Source organism: Sorex araneus, chromosome 2 (assembly GCF_027595985.1).
Source record: "Sorex araneus isolate mSorAra2 chromosome 2, mSorAra2.pri, whole genome shotgun sequence".
In the NCBI taxonomy this organism is placed as follows: domain Eukaryota; kingdom Metazoa; phylum Chordata; class Mammalia; order Eulipotyphla; family Soricidae; genus Sorex; species Sorex araneus.
In genome coordinates, this window is record NC_073303.1 from 243,487,332 (window position 1) to 243,508,297 (window position 20,966).

At 64.4% G+C, this 20,966-nt stretch overlaps 1 protein-coding gene across 4 annotated transcripts in view; it reads left to right on the forward strand.

Moving 5' to 3' along the window:
- The first annotated feature begins 3,784 nt into the window (after positions 1–3,784).
- Positions 3,785–20,966, forward strand: part of ARID3A (AT-rich interaction domain 3A) — a 34,358-nt gene continuing 17,176 nt past the window's right edge. The window contains exons 1-3 of one of the 4 annotated variants that reach the window (XM_055128981.1): positions 3,785–4,001; positions 7,315–7,933; positions 8,827–9,124. In XM_055128981.1, the coding sequence (XP_054984956.1) occupies positions 7,551–7,933; positions 8,827–9,124 (681 nt within the window). In that variant the 5' untranslated portion in view covers positions 3,785–4,001; positions 7,315–7,550. The other 3 variants (XM_055128979.1, XM_055128980.1, XM_055128978.1) reach the window with 3 other exon arrangements.

Here is a 20,966-nt window from a genome sequence, read left to right on the forward strand (position 1 = left end):
GTTGTACAGCAGGTGGCGCGCACGCCCCACGGCTGGTCCTTAGTACCCAGATGGGTCCCTAGCACCCAAGAGAGCGGGCCCCTTGGTAGCCCAGCCTAGATCCCTAGCGGAATGGAATGTTTCTCACCTTTTAAGTGGTCCACCCAGAAGCGCGATCTTCAGCGCTTTTGTCTCCGGGCCGCTTCTTTTTAAAATTTCTTTTGCTTTTTGGGGGTCACACCCACCAATGCTCAGGGGTTACTCCTGGCTGTGCACTCAGGAATTATCCTGGCGGTGCTTGGGGGACCATGTGGGATGCTGGGGATTGAATCTGGGCAGGCATCCTACCTGCTGTACTATCGTTCCGGCTCTCCGGGCCCCTGCAATGTCAAACATTCAAAATTATGTTTGAATCTGGGCATCAAAGATAAAAACTTCGAGTTACTTGGTATTAGGTTTCTGATTTGGAGGCTGTGCCTGATATTACAACTGGTAAGACACTTGTCTTGCACTCGGATATCCTGGATTTAATCCTGGCACCAACATAAGAGTCCCCTGGGGGGATACCAGAGCGCAGAGCCAGGAATGGTCCCTGCGTACCACCAAGTGTGGCCATATTCCCACCAACCCCCTCCCAAATAAGTTGCACATCTTCATAAAATGAAAGATAATAGGAGTCGGAGGGATAGTACAGCAGGTAGGGTTCTTGCCTGCAGGAAGGTGCAATACCGGGCACCCTAGAAGGTTCTCTGCTCACCTCCAGGAGTGATTCCTGAGCCCAGAGTACCCCTGGAATCAGCCCTGAGTACCCCTGGGTGTGGCCCAAGAAAACAAAACAAACAACAAGAAAAGGAAAGATAGTAACTTAAGGATACTGTCACCGTTGTGGCTCACTGGAGCCAAGCGATGACTGACCGCTGAGCCTCGAGGGACAGGTTGATGCTTTTGGGCTTCCCAAGGGACAAGCACCCTGTCCTGCTACATACTACCCCATCCTGCGACATTTGGAGCAACTCCGGGCTCTGTGCTCACGCTCAGGGTGCCCCGGGATCAAATCTTGGTCTGAAGCAAAGGCCTGAGCCTTACTCCCCACCCACCCGCAGCTTCAGAAAACCTGGCAGGAAAGGGAGACGGGGGAGGGGACAGGAATGTTTTATTGAGAATCTACTAGGGGCCAAGCCCTGCCTCAGGGCTGGGACCCAGCAGGTAAGTAAACACAGCTGTTTCAAAACAGAGGCACCTCCAGGGAGATAAATCACTGCAGACGTGAGGGACTGAGGGGTTGCCTGAGGCTGGAGGGTAAGGGAGCATTGGGCCAGAGGGGCAGAAAGATTGAGTTGGTCTGGGGAGAGGTCTGAATTCGCAGTGGCCAGCCAAGATGGCTTGGAGTCCCTTTAGCACATTTCTTAGTCTCTCTCTCTCTCTTTTTTTTGGGGGGGGGAGGTGGCTGATGCTCAGGGGTTACTCCTGGCTCTGCACTCAGGAATTATTCCTGGCGGGGCTCGGATGACCATCGGGATGCCAGGGATAGAGCCCTGGGTTGGCCCCATGCGAAGCCAGGGGCCTCCCTGATGTATTATCGCTCCAGCCCCTGTCAGGTTTTTATTTTGTTCTGTTTTTTGCTCTTTGCTCGGGGAACCGTGTGGTACTGGAGTTCAAACCTGGGTCTTCTTTGGGCTGGAGCGATAGCACAGCGGGGAGGGCGTTTGCCTTGCACGTGGCCGACCCGGGTTCGACTCCCAGCATCCCATAGGGTCCCCGAGCACCACCAGGAGTGGTTCCTGAGTGCAGAGTCAGGAGTAACCCCTGTGCATCACCGGGTATGACCCAAAAAGAAAAAATGGAAAAAGAAGAAAAAGAAAAGAAAAGAAAAAGAAACAAAAAACTGGGTCTTCTCTAAGCAGAGACCAGAGACCAGAGCGGGGAGGTAGGCTAACCCGTTGTCACACAGTCTCCGCCTTCCATCCTCCAGGCTAAAAATGAGACCCCCCCAGAGTGATAGTACTGTGGGGAGGGCGCTTTCCTTGCACGTGACCGACCTGTGTTTGATCTCCAGCATCCCATCCGGCATCCCATAGGGTCCCCCGATCACCAGGAGTGATCTCTGAACGCAGAGCCAGGAGTAACCCCTGAGCATCGCTAGCTGTGGCCCCAAAACAAAATAAAAGCAAAAAAACAAAACCAAAAAAAACTCCAAAACAAAAGAAAGTTCTGTATTAGGGGCAGAGGCTAGTACAGGCTCTATTGCAGTTCTGTGTCCCTCACGACTCTGGCCCTCCACACGGCCCAGAAGGCTCCTGAAGGTACCAGATAATTCCTGGCATCCCCCACCCGAGGGTCACTTTCTCCCTAGCCCCTAGGACCACTTTCTCCCTGGCCCCTAGGACCACTTTCTCTGGTTTTCTTATAGAACCACTGCCTCGGGCTGGATAGACAGTCCTGCAACCCCATTGGTCACTGGCATTGAGCAATGCCAGGGTTAATCTCTAGGCACCAACAGGAGTATCCCCTCTGAAAAAAGAAAAAAAAAAAACACCACCCAATTGCCGAGAATTGCTGGAAGCCCCCTCCTCCAAAACAATAGAGAAAAAGTAAAGGGCTGGAGGAGGGAAGGAATAAACACTGATCCGTTTTACAGAGGGCCAAACTGAGGCATACATAGTGACCTCTACAGTTCCTCCCCCACACCCGCCCCCTCACTTGGTCTCTAAGCGACCCCCTCGGGCAGGTAGGGAGCTGGCCGTGAGGTTGAACTGCCCCCATGTGGAGACTCCGGGCCACCTAGGGCCATCAACAGGCAGCCCCCGCCACCCCCTGCGGCTGGAGGTGAGGTGCCCAGGAGGTGGGCAGGTCTCAGAATGGGGTAGGCCGTGGACCTCCTCCCCCCCCCCCCCGCACAGGCACCCCTCCTGCCCCGGGTTTGGGACTCCCCCAGAGGAGGGAACCGCCCTGAAATTGAGGGCGGGGCAGAAAGTCGCAAAGAGGTTGCAGCCGCCCCAAGATCTGAGTCCCACCGCATGGACCCCCTAGAGAAGTGGGGGCTTGGGGGGGCATCGCTGCTGACGTCCAGGTGCCACTTTAACTGAAATCTGGTAAGTGTCTGGGGGTCCGGCCGAGCCCACCTCCCCAGCGTCCAGCTCGGAGGTGGGGGTGGGGGCTCCGTTCAGGGGCGCGCCGGACTCCCCAGCCTTGGGTCTCCGGGTGGCCGAGCGCCCCTCGGGGCTCGCTCCGGGCTGGCCCCCATAAGTGGGGTGACAGTGGGGGGTGGGCTGGGGCGAGGGTTGCAGGCTCTCACGGCGATCACGCGCCCGCCCCCACCCCACCCACCCCCGCCTCTGTCCGGGTCGCGGCGCCACGCCCCGTCCCGCCCCGCACTCTCGGTCTCGGTCGCTCCGTCCAGCCCCTGCTCGGCGATCCCCACTTTACCGACGCGCAAAGCGAGGCTCCACCGGGGAGGGCCCGGCGACTCCCGCCTAAGGGGCAGGGGCGAAACTCCCAGTCCTGCGGGCCCCAGCCTCAGTGCTCGGTAAGACGGAGGGGGGTGGGTCTCCAAAGTTGGGGGGCCATCCAGGGCCTGAATCCCCGGCTCGACTCGGTCCCCTTCAACCTGGTGTGTGGGTGGGGTGTGGAAGCCCAACCCCCTCCCCCGGCTCCGCGCCCCGCCTTCCGCGCCCTTGTGCGCCCGAGGCCGCGGCGCGCACTTTGCCCACGGTCCCTGCTCGGGGGGGCGTGGCTTCCCGCTGCGCTCTTCCCCCTTCTCTTTTATTATTTATTATCCTTTAAAGGGGCCGCTCCCGGCCGCGCCGTCCGTGTCCAGCCTCCCGCCCCCCGCCCCGCGCGCGCTCCGTCGACCTCTCCAGCACCCCCGGGCCGGGTGGCGCGTCGGGCCCCCGAGCGCGGGGGGCGCAGGGGCGTCCGGGAAGGAGGAGTGGGGGGGCCTGGCGTAGACCCCTCCCCGCGTCCCGGGCCCCGGCGCTGAATCACCGGCGAGGTATTTGCATCCCAGAGCGACTTGTCACCCGGTGATTTGTCTGCGGGGCGGCGAGCGCGCGGGGCCGGGGGAGGGGAGGGGCGGGGAGACTTTTACCAATCGGGTCGGATGGGGGTGTAGACGCGGCCTCGGCGGGAGGCTCGGTGAGTCGGCGCGTCGCGCAAACCCGGCGGCGGCCCGGGGGAGGCAGCGGCGCGCGGCGGGCAGGGCCGGACCCCGGCGCGGGGCGTGCGCCCCCCGAGCGCGCTGCGCGCGGTGAGGCCCCCGGGGGTGGGGCTGGCGTTATAAAAACCGCCGCTGGTGGGGGGGGGGGCCCTTGCGCCCTGGTAGCCAGTGCTGGGGGGGGTCTCCAAAGTTGGGGGGGCATCCAGGGCCAAGGAGGAGACCCCCGGACTTTGGGGGGCCGGGAAGGAGGGTGGGCTCTGGTTGGCGGGTTTGCCCCTTGCGTTCCCGGCCGCCAGCCTCTGGCATGGGGACGATCGGGGGTCGCGCTCCCGCCCCCGCCACCCTCCTGCTCACCCGGCGGAAGGAAACGGGCTCCGGGCGCGCGCCGGGCCCCTCGCTGGAGTTTGTGCTCCCCTCGGAATCGGGGTGTTTTCTCCGAGCTCCGGGAGGAGTTGGAGCCCCGGGTGGGGACGGCTGGTCCCCCGCGACCCTCCCTGGCCCGGGCGCTGTTTGTATTTCATTCGTACCGAGCGTCGGCGCTCGGGCAGAAAGGGGTGCCCTGGGCGGGGGGACCCCGGGATCGCCCCCCTGGGGTCCTCCTGCGGGCGAGGGGGATGGGGTGCGTGGGGCTCCCGCTGTCCGCCGGGGATCCCCGGGAAAGCCCCCCGCCCCGCCTCACCCCGGTTCTCAGGGGCCCCCCAGACACAAAAGCGAGCGCCAGGAAGCGGCGCGGCGCGGGCCCCATTTGTCAATTCCAACGTTCCGCTCCGACCCCGGGCGCGTTGGTCAACGCGCTTCCGTTTTCGGGCGCCCAGGCCCGAGGGGTTCCCCGCCCCCCCGCACCACCCCCCCGCCATGCAAATCGGCCGCTTTCCAAGAAGTCTTTGAAATCCGGAATGGGGTGGTGGTTCTTTTTTTTTTTCCTCTTTTCCTTTTCTCATCTTATTTATTCAGAGTTTCTTGGCTCATTTCCTCCGGGCCGCCCCCTCCCCAGCCTTCTGCGCCCCTCCTCCCCTCTCCCCCTGGAATGAGGGGCCCCTTCGCCACCGCCGCCCCGTGCGCGCTTGCACAACTCTTTAAATAACTGTGTTTTGCAAGGCCCGGCAGAGCGGGTGAGCTCCCTCCGGGGAGGGGGCAGAGGGTGTGGCTGCTGCCCCTCCGCACACAACCCCCCCCAGCCCTCCGCCAGCTCCCCTCGACCGCCCAGCGCCCCCTTCATTGCCCCCTCCCTTGGATCCCCCACCTTCCCGCTGTCATAAAGTGGGGGTAGGGGCCAGGACAAAGGGCCTGGGGGTGGGAGGGCGCTAGAGAGAGTGGAAGCAGCCAGTGCGGTTTAATGGGGGTGGGGGGACCTCTGGGGTTCCCACCTGCCTCTTCCGGCAGCCCCGACCTGGTGGCCTAGCCCGGCAGCCCCTCCCCCACGCGCCTGGGAAAGGGTCTTTAAACCCCGGAGTTGTGCGTGTGTGTGCGCGCGCGCGCGTGTGTGTGGTGCGCGCGCGCATGGGGGGGGGGAAGACACGTCCAGGGGGCGTGGCTTCCTCTGGCCTCTTCCTTCTGCCCCCAAAAGGGGGGGCGTTGCCCGGAGCATTTCCGTGGGGGGGCCTTTTGAAGTTGTCAAAGGTGGGGGAGGGGCCGCGGGGCTTCAACCAAGGGGTGAAAAATGTCCCTTCAGCACTTCTTGGGGCTGCCTGTCCCTGGGGTGGGGGGTTGGGAACTGCCTCCGAGCTCTGGGCCCCCCTACTGGGGGGGAGGGGGTGACTGTGCTTTGGGTCCTTTGTGGGAGTTCCTGGGGCTCTTTGGGGACTTGACCCCTTGTCCCCAGCTGTCACCACCGTCCCCCCACTGTCCCCAAGGCCCTTCTGCTGGTTTCCCTAGGTTTGTGGGCGGGGGGTGCCCTGGGTATAGGGGACCCCGTGATTGGTGATTGGGGAGGGGGCTCTGACCTCAGGCACCTCTACCAGCCCTCCACTGGGGTTGGGGGACTGAGTCCCCTGTAGGAAGCACCCCACAGCTTGACTGGTGAGGGTCCACTGTCCGCATCGGGGTGCCCCCCGTCCCTGTGTCCCTCTGCTGGACCATGTGTGGGGTGTCACCACAGGACTTGTCCGGTTCTGCCCGGGCTGTTTTATTGGCGGCCGGGCGGATGGGGGTGTGGCCTGTATGGGTGGGGGGCTGGGGCTGGCCGCCAGGAATGCCAAGTTCTGGGGTGATCCTGGCCACAGCCCTTCTCCCCCCACTCCCCCCGCCCCCCCCCCCCGGGGCTGGGATGTTTGTCCTGACGTTTCTGAGAAGCTGCAGCAGTGTCCCTACTGATGGTGGGGGGCGGGGTGCTGTGGGGGCACCCCTCCATCCCGGGATACTCGGGGTGTCTGCCAGGAGGGGGACCAGTGGGACCCGGGCCACAGGACAGCCCAGAGGGCCCTTGCCTGGCACGCAGCCGACCGGGTTCAGTCCCCAGCATCCCACATAGCGTCCCTGGGCCCTGCCGGGAGTGAGTGATCCCTGGCTCAGCCCTGAGCACTGCTGCGTGGGGGTGGGGTCCCCAAAAAATAATAAAGGGGGGAATAATAAAGGCCGGCACCCGGGAGGGGTCCCAGCACAGCTAGCTGGCCTGTGACAGGGGACACGTGTGGTGGCCCTGTCTCGGCAGAGGGCAACTCGGAGCCCCGAGCAGAAGGGAAGCTTGCGGGCGGGGTGGGGGGAGCCCCGGGGAGACGGTAGCACCTGCCCCCTGGGGACCCCGCTTCGAGCTGGACTGCCTGACCCAGACAAGGAGCGGCAGCCGGAACTCCGATGCGGAACCCAGAAACCCTCCAGGTTCTGAGTTCTGCTGGCTGGTGGGCCTATCCTGGGCCCGGGCCGCTCCGATCCCACTTCCTGCACTTATGAAGCAATAATCCAGGGAGGGATGGTTGGTGGAACGGGTGTGGGCCTCTGGCTCTGACCCGCCCGAGACCCCTGGGAGTCAGTGGTGGGGTGACCCTGCTCCCCAGCTCCCTGGGCCGGCAGATGGGGGTCAGCATGCCCCTCTGCCTCCAGGAAGGCCTCCAGGTTTGCATCCTGGAGTGGAGGGATTTTTCTCTGATGGCCGAGGTGGGTGGGTAGGAGTCTCTAGAGGGGAGGGGGTTAAGAGAGCCCATTCTGACCATCTCTCCGGCATCCCCCCCTCCCCACCCCAGGTTTCTGCAAACACGTGAACGAGCTGGATGCCCAGAGTCCAGCCTAAGAAGACGCTGCCCGCTGCTGGCATGCCCCACCAGCCTTCCGCCTGAGCCCAGCGGCCGCTGCCCACTCGCCCCTCGCCACCCTGCACTGCCCCGGCTCCCCCGCGGCCCCCACGCTGCAGTGCGGCCGGGCGCCGTCCCCGCAGGGGCCGCCCGCCCCTGGTGCCCGGGGCGGCCCGGCCCGCCGGGCCATGAAGCTGCAGGCGGTGATGGAGACGCTCCTGCAACGGCAGCAGCGGGCACGCCAGGAGCTGGAGGCCCGGCAGCCCCCCGAGCCCCCCGCCGCCGCTGCTGCGGCCCCCCCACCGGCCCCCCGCGCCCGGGCGCCCACGGAGGACGAGCGGGATTCGGACAGTGCTCGGATGCAGCGCGCGCAGATGGCCGCGCTGGCCGCCATGCGGGCGGCCGCCGCCGGCCTAGGCCACGCGGCCGGGGCCAGCAGCTCCGAGGAGGAGGAGGCGGAGGCCGGCGAGGCCGGGGCCACTTCGCCCAGCGCGGACGCCGGCGAGGGCCCGGGTGCCGGCGACGGGGACCAGGACGAGGGCTCGGAGAATGAGGTCTCCGAGGACGAGCTGTGAGTGCAGCTGGGGGGGCGGCCGGGGGTGTGTGTGTTGGGGGGGGGTCCCTACATGCAGCTTCCCTGGAACCTGGACACACGCTGGGGCCTTTGGAACATTCTAGATGTTCTAGTTGTGGTTGGCAGTGCCCCAACCATGGACCGACCCTTGGCTCACCCCGACTCTGGGCTCCTCACTTTCTGTCCCTGCTGAGGGGGCTGCAGGGACCCTCTGGGGTGCCAGGGACGGAACCCGGGTGGTCTCCGTGCATGGCTGGCGCCCTCCCGGGCTGCTCCCCCCAACTTTATTTTAATTTTGCTTTTTGGGTCACACCCGGCGATGCACAGGGGTTACTCCTGGCTCATGCACTCAGGAATCACTCCTGGCGGTGCTCGGTAGGACCCTATGGGATGCAGGGAATGGAACCCGGGTCGGCCGCATGCAAGGCAAACGCCTTCCCCGCTGTGCTGTCGCTCCAGCCTACCCCCCCCCCCGCCCCCCAGCTTTGGGTTTGTCCCGTGAACGGGCAAAACTGGCCACGGGGCTGGAGCTCGGGCGACCGCCCTGCGGGGAGGGCGTCTGCCCTGCAGGAAGCAGACCGGGGCTCCGTCTCCGGCACCCCACAGGGACCCCAGCCCCGCCAGGAGTAGTGACCCCGGAGCCCAGAGCCAGGACTCAGCCTGAGCCACTGCAGGGTGTGGGCCCGAGACAAACAAAATTAGGCACTGGGGCCTTTGGCTTTATCCAAGGCAGATGACGGTGGGGTGGGGTGCAGCCGGGGGACCCCCACCCAACCGGGGCCCTTGTTGCTCTGGGGGACGGCAGATGACCTGGGGGGTGCTGTGGGGAGCGGGGGGGGGGAACTCCTGCAGCCGTGACCCCTCGCCCTGGTGGCCCCCTCCCCCAACAGAAAGCCCAAGTGGGAGGAAGAGGAGGAGGAAGAGCTGGAGGAGGAGGAGGAGGATGAAGAAGAGGACTACGAGGAAGACGACGAGGAAGGGCTGGGCCCCCCAGGCCCTGCCGCCCTGTTCCCCCGCAAGGCCCAGCCACCCCCCACCTTCCGCAGCGGCGGGGACGGGCCGAGGGCGCTGGGCAGCCAGGAGCGGGCCGGGGCCGGGCCGGCCGCATCTGGGGGCGCCGCCCACGTGTTCCCCCCGCTGCAGCCCCCCGACCACGGAGACTGGACCTACGAGGAGCAGTTCAAACAGGTGGGCACCCCCTCCCCTCCCCGCTGCCCCACCCCGCTTCGGGACCCCCAGGCTCGCAGGAAGCCAGAGCGCTGTCCCGTGGGGGTACTGCGGGGGTCTCACGAGGGTTGGGGGGGGTTAGGCGGACCCAGCCTGGGGTCCTGGTTCGGATTCTTTGTTTGTTTTTTTTGGGGGGCGGCACCCAGGGATACCCGGGGGGTAACTCCCAGCTCTGCTGCGCTGACCCTGACGGGGCTCGGGACACAACCCGTGTTGCCGCATGGCCTGTGCCCGCCTGCCCGCCTGGCTGTGCGGTGGCTCCAGCCCTGAGCCCCGGCGGGGGTGGGGGGGTGTGTGGGGAGGTGTGAGGTGGGGTGGCCCTGCCCTCCTGAGTTCTGGGGGGCGGGGAGGAAGCAGCAGCTCTTTGGGGCCAGAGGAAACGGCCAGGCAGGGGGTGGCTTTGAAGTCCGAGGTGCGGGGCGGCCAGATGGGAACCAGATGGGGAGAGCCGGCCCAGGCCCCGGCTCGCATTCCAGCCTGCGGCCAGCTGGGCCCTGCTGACCTCCGGGAGCGGCCGGCGGGGACGGGGCCCTCAGCCGGGCTTGGGGGGGGGTGCCCAGGACCAGGTCTGGGCTTGTGGGGGACACAGAACCCAGACTCCTGCCCGTCCCCGCCGCCACAGATGGAGGGGGGAGAGGGGTGGGCCACGCCTGGCCATGCTCAGGGCTCCCTCCGCGTGGGGCTTAGGGGGCCCTGTGGGGTGCCAGGGACGGGACCAGGGGTGGCCACGCGCAGGGCCAGCCAGGAGGCCGAGTCGAGGCCTCAGGCGGGGCGGGGCCACTCCCCTCCTCCCGCTTGGCCCCTGGCTGGCATTGGCAGGTGACCAGCTTGGAGGCCACCTCCCTAGGCAGGTTCCACGGGCCTGCTCTGCCTCAGTTTCCCTGCATCTTGCCTGGAGCAGCCGGGGACCAGGTATCCTGGTACCCCCCCATCTCTGTGGGGTTTCCTGGGGTTCAGGTCACCCTTGGGCCGCCAGGCCGGAAGGAGGATAGGGAGAGGCCCAAGCCCCCAGGAGCCTCAGGGCCCCACTCTGCAGCCTCCCCCAGGGTCTGACGGGGAATGTCTGGGTGGCACCTGGGGGTCTGGTCACCATGGGGGGAAGTGAAGGCTGGGACCCCCAAGTGGGACCAGTGAGCACTTGGGTGGTCAGTGGGAGTATCTAGCCAGACTGCTGGTGATGTGAGCGCTGGCCACGTCCCAGAGGAGACGGTGCTCGGCCCCGGAAAAGGGGGCATGCATGCAAAGGCCCTGTGGCAGGCAGCTGTGCTGACCCCCCGGGGTGAAGGTGGGATGGGCTGCTGGACATGGGGGCGGGGGCAGGCCTGGCCTGTCGGGCTGGTGTGCAGGGGGGCCGGAGCGGAGCCAGCTGTGTTGACTTGGGGTGGCCCCACCCCTTCCTGGCACGTGGCGGCTGGGCCGGCAGCGGTCCACTTGGACCCGCGCCGCCTCTTCCTCTGGGTCTCGGCAGGGTCTGGAGGTGATCTCCGCCCCAGAAGCTCGGAGAGCTGTGGCCACCGCCTGCCCACCCGGGGAAGCTTGGCCTGGGGGACCTGACTCGGGGGTCCCCTGCGCCTCTAAAGTCTCAGACACAGCTGGTGGCTGGGGGGCGAGGGGTTTCCTTGGAGACGGACATGGGTTGGAGTGTTGGAAGGTTTTGTTGGTGCTCAGGGCGGCTCACTCCTGGCTCTGTGCTCAGGGGTCAGTCCTGTTAGTGCTCGGGGGGCCTTGTGGGGGGCCGGGGGTCGAACTAAGGTTGGCTGTGTGCCAGGCCAGAAGCCTTTTCCCCCTGGACTGTCGCCCTGGCCAAGTCGCGTCATTTTGTGTATTTATCTTTGGCTTTGGGGGTCACACTTGCTGATGGTCGGGGGTTACTCCAGGCTCAGCGCTCAGGAGTTGCTCCTGGTGGCAGCTCAGGGGACCCTAGGGGGTGCCGGGGATCGGACCCAGGTCAGTGGCATGCAAGGCAAGTGCCCCCCCTCCCGCTGGGCTGTCGCACCGGCCCCTGAGTCGCCTTACTGACTTGACGTTTCCGTGACTCCGAATCGCTTTCCCTCTAGCGTGCTCACGTGGGCTTCCGAGTTCAAATGCAGGCCGACCGTAGTAGACATCTGTTCTAGTTCTAGAACATTCCAGGCCCTGCCACAGAAGCGCCATCCGTCCCCACCAGCAGCAAATGCTCCCTCCCCCCAGCCCCAGACACCCACTTCCTGTCCGTGCAGGGGCCTCTTCTGGATGGTTCCTTCCCTGCAGAGGCAGGGGGTGGGGAGGGGTCTGAACTCTCTTCCTGAGCATCTGGGGGTCACCCACACGAATGTTCGATCCCTGGCATTCCATAGGGTCCCCTGAGCCCCACCAGGAGTGACCCCCCTGAGCACAGAGGGGAAACTGAGGCATGGGGAAGGGCAAGCGTCCTTGTTGAGATCCATCCCGGGTGGTACCTGCAGCTGTGATTGCAGGCCCACCTAGCACGCGGCTGACCCGGGTTTGAACTCTTGTGGCTCCCCCGAACATAACAGGAATAGTTCTGGGCACCGTCAGGTGTGGCCCCAGATAACCAAAAAGGAAGTGGGCCCAGGGCCTGGGGGAGTCCTGGTCCCCACGGAGGGCTGCTGTCTGGGATTTGGGGAGGTACACCCCTGTTCTTGGATCCCTGATCTGCGATGGTGGCACCTCGTCCCCCGGGCTGCAGGGTCCCTGCGAGATGGGGCCTGGCCAGCACCCAGCGGGGCCGCCTCTGGCGCCTCCCGAGGCCTCGGGCCTTATCGTACGTGCCTGTCGGACCCTAAACCACACGCTCCCCCGTCTCCGGTACAGTTTTTGCTTTTCTGTTTTTTTAGGTTTTCTTTCCCTTTTTTTTTTTTTGGCTTTTTGGGTCACACTCGGTGTTCCTCCTGGCCCTGCACTCAGGAATCACTCCTGGCGGTGCTGGGAAACCATGGGATGCTGGGGATCGAACCCGGGTCAGCCTCGTGCAAGCCAAACGCCCTCCCCGCTGTGCTGTCACTCTGGCCCCTAAGTTGTTTTTTTTTTTTTTTTTTTTGGTCACACCCAGCGATGCTCAGGGGTTACTCCTGGCTTTGCACTCAGGAATTACTCCTGGCGATGCTTGTGGGACCATATGGGATGCCGGGGATCGAACCCGGGTCAGCCGCGTGCAAGGCAAACGCCCTACCCGCTGTGCTATCGCTCCGGCCCCCCTAAGTTTTCTTTTATGGTGCCACACCCGGAAGTGCTCAGGGCTGACTCCTGGTAGGGCGCGGGGCACCCCGTGGGGGACCGAGGGTCGAGCCTGTGCGGCCGTGTGCGAGGCCAGCGCTGTTCCCCACTGTCCTATTGCTCAGTCTCCTCATTTAGAGTCTTTTTTTTTTTCTTTTTCTTTTTGGATGCCACCTGGCGATGCTCAGGGTTGATCCTGGCTCTGTGCTCAGGGATCATTCCTGGCGGTGCTTTGGGGGACCCTATGGGATGCCAGGGATCGAACCCGGGTCTGCTCCCCGCAGGGCAAACACCTTACTCGCTGCGGACTGTCGCTCTGGCCCCCTCATTTAGATCCTTAAGGACACAGAGGTGTTTTATTGGGGGAGGGGCCTCACACGTGGTTTCAGGGGGTCTGGGAGCACTCCTGATGGCACGCTGTCCAGTTATGGGGGCCTGGAGGTTCTGGGGTTCACCAGGTCCGCACCGGACATTGCTGCCGGCTAGCGGACAGGGCTGTGTGAGGTGGCTGGGGGGTCCAGCTTGGGCGTCCGGCCTTTCTGGGGGCTTTGGGGGAGCCACACCAGGCGGTGCTCAAGGCTGACTCCTATCTCTGCACTTAGGGGTCACTTCCGGCAGGGCTCGGGCGCCGGGGAGCGAACCTGAATCTGCCCTGTGAACCTCTCGGCGCCCCTCGGAGCCCAGGTTTGGTCATCGTGTCACTCGGGTGCTCCTGAGAGAGAGAACTCAGGGACGAGACCTCAGCCGTCCGTTTCCCCGAAGCCCAGGGCACTTGGCTCTGCTTGTCACTGTGTCTTGCCGTGACCGTGTTCATGGTCCTATGGCGCTGACCCCTGAGCCTGCCTCTGCTTCCCCTGGCGTACCAGGATCACAGGGGCCCTGCGGGGACGGGCCCTGTGTCATGCCGAGGAGCCCCCCACCCCCCCACTCCTGTGAGCTAGAGCCAGAGACAAAGACCCTTCCTCCCCCAAAGGCTGACAGAGGCTGGGTGGGCAGTGGGAGGGGCATGGGAGCTGAGGTTTTGTGGGGTGTGGAGGAGTTCTCCAGCTGCCCCCCTGAGGGCCGGGTTCAGCGGTCAGCTTGGAGGAGCTGGGTCGGGTTTGGAACTGAGGCCTGCGTTCCAAGCAGGGCTGGAGGCCAGTGGGGTGTCCCGGGCCCTGGGCCCAGCCCGCCACAGGCCTGGAGGTCAGGCTCTGGGTCTGCGTCCAGTGTGCCCGAGACGGAATGTTTGTCCAGCGGGAGGGGTGCCAGGGCTGTGGGGCGGGTGGGGGAGGGGTGGCCGGGAGCCCTGGGCGGTGTGTCTGGGGGCAGGGTGCTGGGGAGCCCCCGGGGGCCTCCTCCCCGCCGGGGCTGTTCCTGCCTCATCAAAGTCTCTGTGGCTGCTGGCACGCGGCCAGCCTACCCGGGGAGGGCGCCCGCCGGCCCGCCAGCCCCTGGCATCGTGCCCCCACCCGTGCCAGCCCTGGGAACCGCGTTGACTCAGGCGGAAGCACCTTATCTAGCTCTCGCCCGGTCACCGCCGTGGGGTCACCGCCGCCGTGGCCTGGCCCCACGCCCCAGCCCGGTGGCCGCTGCCAAGCGGCCGGGCCCACCCCACGCTTTCTAATAACACACGCGCGGCCGCTGCTGGGCGCGGTGCCGGCGGGCCGGGCGGGCCGCTGCTGATGTGGGCGGCGGGGGCGGGCAGGCGGCAGTCCTGGGCCCCACGTGTGCCTGCGTGTGTGTCCCCCGCCTGCCCTGGGCGCTGTGGCAAGCTGCCCCGCCTCCCCCCACCCCCCGCCCGTCCTTGGGGGTTTCCAGGTGGCGGCTGTCGTGGGGGCTGCACCCCAGTATCCTGCCCTGGGCTCAGGGTGTCGCCCTGTGGGTGAGCCTGAGTGGGTGAGGGTGCGTGTGACAGGTGGCCGTGGTGTAGGTGAGGGTTTGCTTGTGTGTTGGTGGTGTGTGATGTGTGCAGCTGTGAGTGTGTTAATAGGGCACATGCGTGTGTGTGTATGGTGTGTGTATGGCTGTGTGATAGGGCGTATGCGTATATGTGTTGGTGCATTAGTGTATGTGTGTTTGTTAGTGTGTCAGTGTATGAGTTCATGTGTGTTAGTGTGTATGCATATGAGTGTGTGTATGTATGGGTTTTAGTGTGTATGTGTTAATGCGTGTTAGTGTGTTTATATGCGTATGTACATATGTGTATATGTGTTGGTGTGTCAGTGTGTGTCAGTGTATGAGTTCATGTGTTAGTGTGTATGCGTATGAGTGTGTATATATGAGTTTTAGTGTGTATGTGTTAATGTGTGTTAGTGTGTTTATGTGTGTATGTGTGCATGTGAGAGGGCTCCTGGGCTCTGGTGTGCATGTGACCGTTCAGTGTGTGCCCCCCATGTCCCCTGCCCTCCGAGGCCATCCAGACCCCATCACCATCGTCCTCTGCTTCCGGATCGTGGGTCAGGCACTGTGTTGCTGTCTGAGCCTTGGGGCCACGTGGTCCCCCTTGGGGTTCCTTCCCTTCTCCTGTGACCCCGTGAGCTAGAGTGGGGTGGGGGACCCCAACAGGGCAGGGCTCACTCTGTACCTCGGTTTCCCCGCTGGGCCTCTAAGCCTCCTACCTCTGGGCCCCCCTCGTGACCCCCTGGACCCCTATTTCCACCACAGCTGCCCCGCCGGGCCCGTGCGCTGGGGTGCTGGTGGGGGGTGGGCACGCGCGGGGGCGGGGTGCAGACCGCCCCTTCTGCGCTCACCCTGCTCCCGGCGACTGCAGGACAATCGGGGGTCACGGGGTTAAATGGTGAGTGACGGGCCCATTGAAGGCACAGGAGGCTGGCTCGTGGCATCTCGGGGTCAGGGCTGGGCGGGGGGCTCTCGGGCCCTGGAGAGGGGCGGGGGGAGTGAGGAGGCGGGGGGGGGGCCTCAGACACGAGGACCCAGATGAGGGCGAAGATCCCTCAGTCTGGGCGGGGCACGAGTGGGGACTGAGCACAGCACGCAGCCGAGCCTGGGGTCAGCCCTGCCCGGTCCCCTGGCCACTGCCGAGAGCGACCCCCAGGCCCACAGCCTGAACACCGGGGTGTAGCCCCCAAGCTGAGTACAAACAACAGTAGGGGCTGGAGAGAGCACAGCGGGGAGGGCGCGGCCGTGCAGGCAGCTGCCCCGGGTTCAGTCTCGGCACCCCAGAGGGTCTCCCGAGCCTCGCCTGAGCACAGAGCCAGGAGTCAGCCCTGGGTGTAACCCCTGAGTCAGACAGGCAGTAGAGGAGGAGAAGGAAAAGTTCCCCTGTCCAGCGAGCGGGTTCAGAGGAGGGGACCCCCGCCCCCGCCCGTGGGCTACTCACCCCCCGGCGTGGGGGAAGGGGTGTGGCTGTGGAGAGGGGGACGCTGTGCCCCGGGGACTGGCCGCCCCTGAGCAGATGAGGGGCTCCCGAGGGGAGATGGAGTCGGCGGGGTGAGAGACAGGACTGCAGCCCGAGCTGCAGAAACAGGGAATGCTCCTGGCCAGGGGCCTCAGTGGAAGGGGCCCCACGACCCTGGACAACAGACTCGGGCCTGTCTCGAGGGAGGAAGTATTCTGTGCACTCCACTGGGTGCCTGACCCAGGGCCGGACGGTGTGCCATAGAGGCACAGATGTCACTCTGGGGCCATCTGTGTCACTAATGGGGGACTGAGCTGGGTTTGGGGTATATGCATGTACGTGTGTGTGTGCATGCACTTGTGTTTGGGTGTTCAAGTGCATAATGAGTGTATACACACGTGTGAATATACATGTAGATGCAGGCGTGTGTTTGCATGAGCATGTATGGACTCATGCATGTAATGAAAGTATGTATTGATGTACATACTTGTGCATGTACAAATGTGTATGTTTCAGGGGCCGGAGCGATAGCACAGCGGGTAGGGCGTTTGCCTTGCACGCGGCCGAACTGGGTTCGATCCCCGGCATCCCATATGGTCCCCTAAGCACTGCCAGGAGCAATTCCTGAGTGCAAAGCCAGGAGTAACCCCTGAGCATTGCTGGGTGTGACCCAAAAAGCAAAAAAAAAAAAAAAGTATGTTTCAGTGTATAAGGGTACGTGTGTATGTGTTTATGTGCATGAATATGAATGTGTGCGTGAATGTAAATGTATATATTTGTACATGTGTGTTATATGTGTGTATGGTTGTATGTGTGCATGTATGTTTCCTTGTATGTATTTGAGTGTGTAATTGTGCATGTGTGTGTGTGCTTGTGTGTGTATTTGTGTGTACGTGCGTTTGTACAGTGTACGTGTATGTGTGCACGTACGTGTGTCTGATTGTGTGCGGGCCGGCGCGTGTGTGTGTGAGCGCGCGGCCGCGCCCGGCCGACTCCGGTGCATACGTGCCTGCCTGCGCGCGTGCGCATGCGCATGCCCGGCCCAGCGCCCGGCGGGGCGGGAAGGCGCACCTAGCGTCCGGCCCCGTCTGGGTACTGCGGGGCCCACATCTGTCATTGGCGGGCGGAGTGGCGGCCCCCCTTGGGTGTGGCGTGGGGCCCGAGGCGGGCGGCAGGGCTGTCTGGCCATTATCTGGGAGCTGGGAGCGGGTGTGTCTGTTTGCGTCTGGCTGGGCGGGTGTGGCCGGGTGGGGGGGTGGCAGACTGCTGGGCCCTGGGCAGGCTGGGGTGTGGGGGGTCCCCGGGGTTCCGGCTGGGAGGTCTCCAGCTGGGGCGGTGGGGAGGGAACAGAGCTCTGTCTTTGTGCCCTCTGCGGGGGGGGGGGGGTGTTTGAGGACCCTGCCCCCGCCAAGTCTCCACCCTGCTCAGATCCGTCCTGAGCCCCCCCCCCCACCGGGGAGAGATGGGGATGCTGAGGTTCCTGCACCCCTCGTTATAGAGGCGAATCTAGAAGCCTGCAGGGGTAACTTGAGGGTTAAGCTCGTTTCCGGGCCTCCCGGAAACGCAGGCCCCCACAGAGAGCACCCAGCTTGGAGCCCTCCTTGAGCACCGCCAGGTGTGGACCAAAATCCAAAAGGGGGAGAAAAACAACGCGGGGGTCCGGACAGGTAATAATACCGAGGGGACAGCGTTTGCATGTGGCCGACTCGGGTTCAAACCCCCGGCACCCCCTGGAGAGTCCCCCAAGCCCTGGCAGGGGTGATCCCTGAGCTCAGAACCCGGAGTCAGCCCTGAGCCCCACTGGGTGTGGCCCGAAAAGCTAATAATAATAATAACAATAATAATATGAAAGTAATAACCCCCTTTGGCGAAGCCCTTGAAGTCTTTCCCTGGGACTCAGGCTGGGGTTCTGCCTCGAGGGGGGGCGGCCCCCCCTCCAACCCCAGCAGGGTCTGACTCGCGCCCGGGGCCTGTCCCTTCCTGTGCCTGAGTGCCTCCGCCACGGTTCTCCGGGAACCTTGACCCCGTGCGTGCCCAGCCTCTCCCGCGGGCACCCTGCCTGCCTGGCACCCTGCCTGGCCGCCAGCCCCGGCCCGGTCCCCTTGGCGGGGGCACATGCCAACAATTCCTGGAAAGTGAGTCCCGACTCCACAGCGCCGCGCCTTCCCTGGCCTCTGCCGGCCCCCCGCAGGGACACCGCCGTGTGCTGTGGCCTCCGTGCGGTGGGCCCGTGTGTCCCCGTGGGGACGGTCGGGTCCTGTGCCCGCCCCGGCGGTGTCCCCTGCCTGCCCGGTCTCAGTGCCCTTCGCCGTTTCCCTGTGAGGTTGGCGGTGGCCCCAACCATAGCCCAGCGGGGAGGGCGCTGGCCTAGCACGTGGTCGACCCGGGTTCGATTCCCGACACCCCACAGAGTCGTCCCCCCCCCCAGTCCCTCCTGGTGTCATCCCTGAGCCCAGAGCCAGGAGACGGCCCTGAGCACTGCCGGGTTTGTTGAGACCAGGGAGGTGTGTATGTGGGAGTGGAACCCCTGAGGCCCCCCGAGGCCCCCTGAGGAGCTGACCACGACCACCAGGAACTTCCTGTGTGTACTTGGGGGGGTGTTGGGGGCTCCCGCTTCTGTGCCTGGCTGGGGGATCTCCGGACTCCAACCCCTCCTCCTCTTCTCTGGGTAGGAGAGAAGAGCAGCCCCCACTTCCTGCCTATCTGCCAGTCCCCTAAGAGAGTGGGGACAGTGGGGATCTGAGTAGCAGGGCCTGGGGCCGGGCGGGGGGGTGGTCGGGGAGACTTATTTTCTGTTTGTTTTTGTTTTACTTTATGGGCCATACCCGCTGGTGCTCTAGGCTGACTCCTGGCTCTGCACTCAGGAATTACTCCTGGCGGTGCTCTTGGGACCCTATGGGATGCTGGGAATCGAACCCGGGTCGGCCGCGTGCAAGGCAAAAACACCCTCCCCGCTGTGTTATCACTCCAGCGCCCCTGTTTTGCTTTTTTGGATCCCATCCTGCGATGCTCAGGGGTTACTCTGGACTCCGTGCTCAGGAATGACTCCTGGCTGTGCTCGGGGGGGACCCTATGGGATGCCGGGGTTCGAATCCCGGATGGCCGTCTGCAAGGCCCGCGCCCTCCCTGCTGGGGCATCACTCCGGCCCCAGATTCTAGAGTTTTAGTTTCCGGGCCTCGGAGCTTTGGACCGCACCCCCCGCTAGGCCCAGGTGCTCCTGGATATGCCCCAACACCTGCGGCTGGGGTGGGGGGTTGAGATCTTGGCCTCCGTTGCGCCCTCTGTGAAATGGATGTGCGCGGGGCTGAGTCTGCGTCCGTTGTGGGGTTTGCATGTGGCCCTGGGTACCCCCCTTCCATGTCAGCTTGGCTTCCTCGAAGGGCCTCTCGGCTGCTGCTCCTGCCCCGGACATAGCTCTACACCAGGCCCTCCCTGAGGGCTGCCTCAGTTTCCCCAGCTGGGACCAAAGGAAAATGAGAGAGACGCACCTTGACCCACCAGCATCACGTGTCAGCTCCGTGACGCGTTTCTGGGGCTTTCTATTAATATCTGTGGGGTAGTGGTGGGGTGCTGTGTCTGGGGGGGCCCCCACACAGCAGCCAGGGCCCTCGACAGATGTTTCTGCCGGGCCCAGAATCACTTCCCCAATTTTCTGGGCCCGGTGTGGCCGCCTAGCAGCGGCTGCGGGCTCACGGCCCCTTCTGGAGCTCTGATGGGAAACGCAGGCCTCTGGGGGCCCCCCCAGACCGAAGGGGGTGCCCCCAGAGTTCCGAGACATCAGCTCAGAGATGCAAAGGATTTCTTCCTCCTGGGCCACACCCGGCAGTGCTCGGGGCTCACTCCTGGCAGTGCTCGGGAGACCCTCAGGGGTGCCGGGGATCGAACCCAGGTCAGCCACCTGCAGTATGGGTCCCTCTGTCTGTCCCACGGGTCCTGAGGCAGCCAAACTGCCTTCACTTTGCCCTGCTGTGGCACCACTGCATCCAAAGTGACCCTGTTTCTGTCCAGAAACCAGGGTGAGGGGAGAGGCTAGGTCAGATCCCCCCGCCCCCTCCCCCCGCCCCTGTCCAGTCTTTCCAGTCCCTGAGCACGTGGTTTTTTGAGGTTTTTTTTGTTTTTCCTTTCTGGATCACACTCAGCAATGCTCAGGGGTTACCCCTAGCTCTGCACTCAGGAGTTACCCTTGGCGGTGCTCGGGGGACCCTATGGGATTTTGGTTTTTTTTTTTTTTTTTTTGCTTTTTGGGTCACACCTGGCTATGCACAGGGGTCACTCCTGGCTCTTCACTCAGGGATTACTCCTGGCGGTGCTCAGGGGACCATATGGGATGCTGGGATTAGAACCCGGGTCGGCCGAGTGCAAGGCAAATGCCCTACACGCTGTGCAATCGCTCCGGCCCCTGACTCCGTATTTTGTGGTGGTGAGGGGTCACTCTAGGCCCAGACACGCATCGGCTGTGCCGGGTGTGACCCTGGAAGACAGGCTGTGTGTGGGCGGCCAGGCCCGTCTCCCCGCTGCTCAGGTGGCCTTGTGGGAGGACATAAGGAAACGCATGGGCAGGCCTGCCTGCCTCAGTTTCCTCGTGACCGGAGGGGCCTCGGGCAGCCCGCTCGGCAGCTGTGGCCGAGCAGCCAGTAGCCGTGGGCGTTTCTGTGAATGGGGGCCTAGGCTTGGGGCCCACCTGGGGCCCTGCAAACGGCTTGCAGTGCTGAGTCATCTCTGGGGTTGGGGGGGCAGCCCGGGGCTGCCCCAGCCTCTGCGGGTGCCCGCTTTCACCCACACCTGGTGGACTCGGGGGTCCTGGCCGTCCTGGCTGCTCTCGGGGTGGGGAGGGGGTTTGTGTGAGACAGGGAGAAACTCGCCCAGGATGAGAGGGCTTTGGGGGGATAGGCAGCTGCTCCCCCCCCCCAGTCCGCCCACAGGAAAGGAGAGGGGGGGACATGCCCCCGAGGGCTGATCTCCATGGAGACGCTGCTGCCTGCCTGCCCCACAGGGGGTCCATCTGTCTGTCCCACACCTGGGGCAGCTAAACCGCCTTCCCTTTGCGCGCTGTGGCTCCTCTCTGCCCAGAGTGACCCCGTTTCCGTCCAAAAACCAGGGGCTGGGGGGAGGGGAGGTTAGACCCTTTAGTGGTGGGTCCCCCCCCTACCGTCCCATGTCCCAGGATGCTCAGGGCAGGAGTCAGACCCCCCCCACCCCCGGTCTAGGGTTCGGGGATAGGATTATCCGGGTCACGGCCTGGCTCG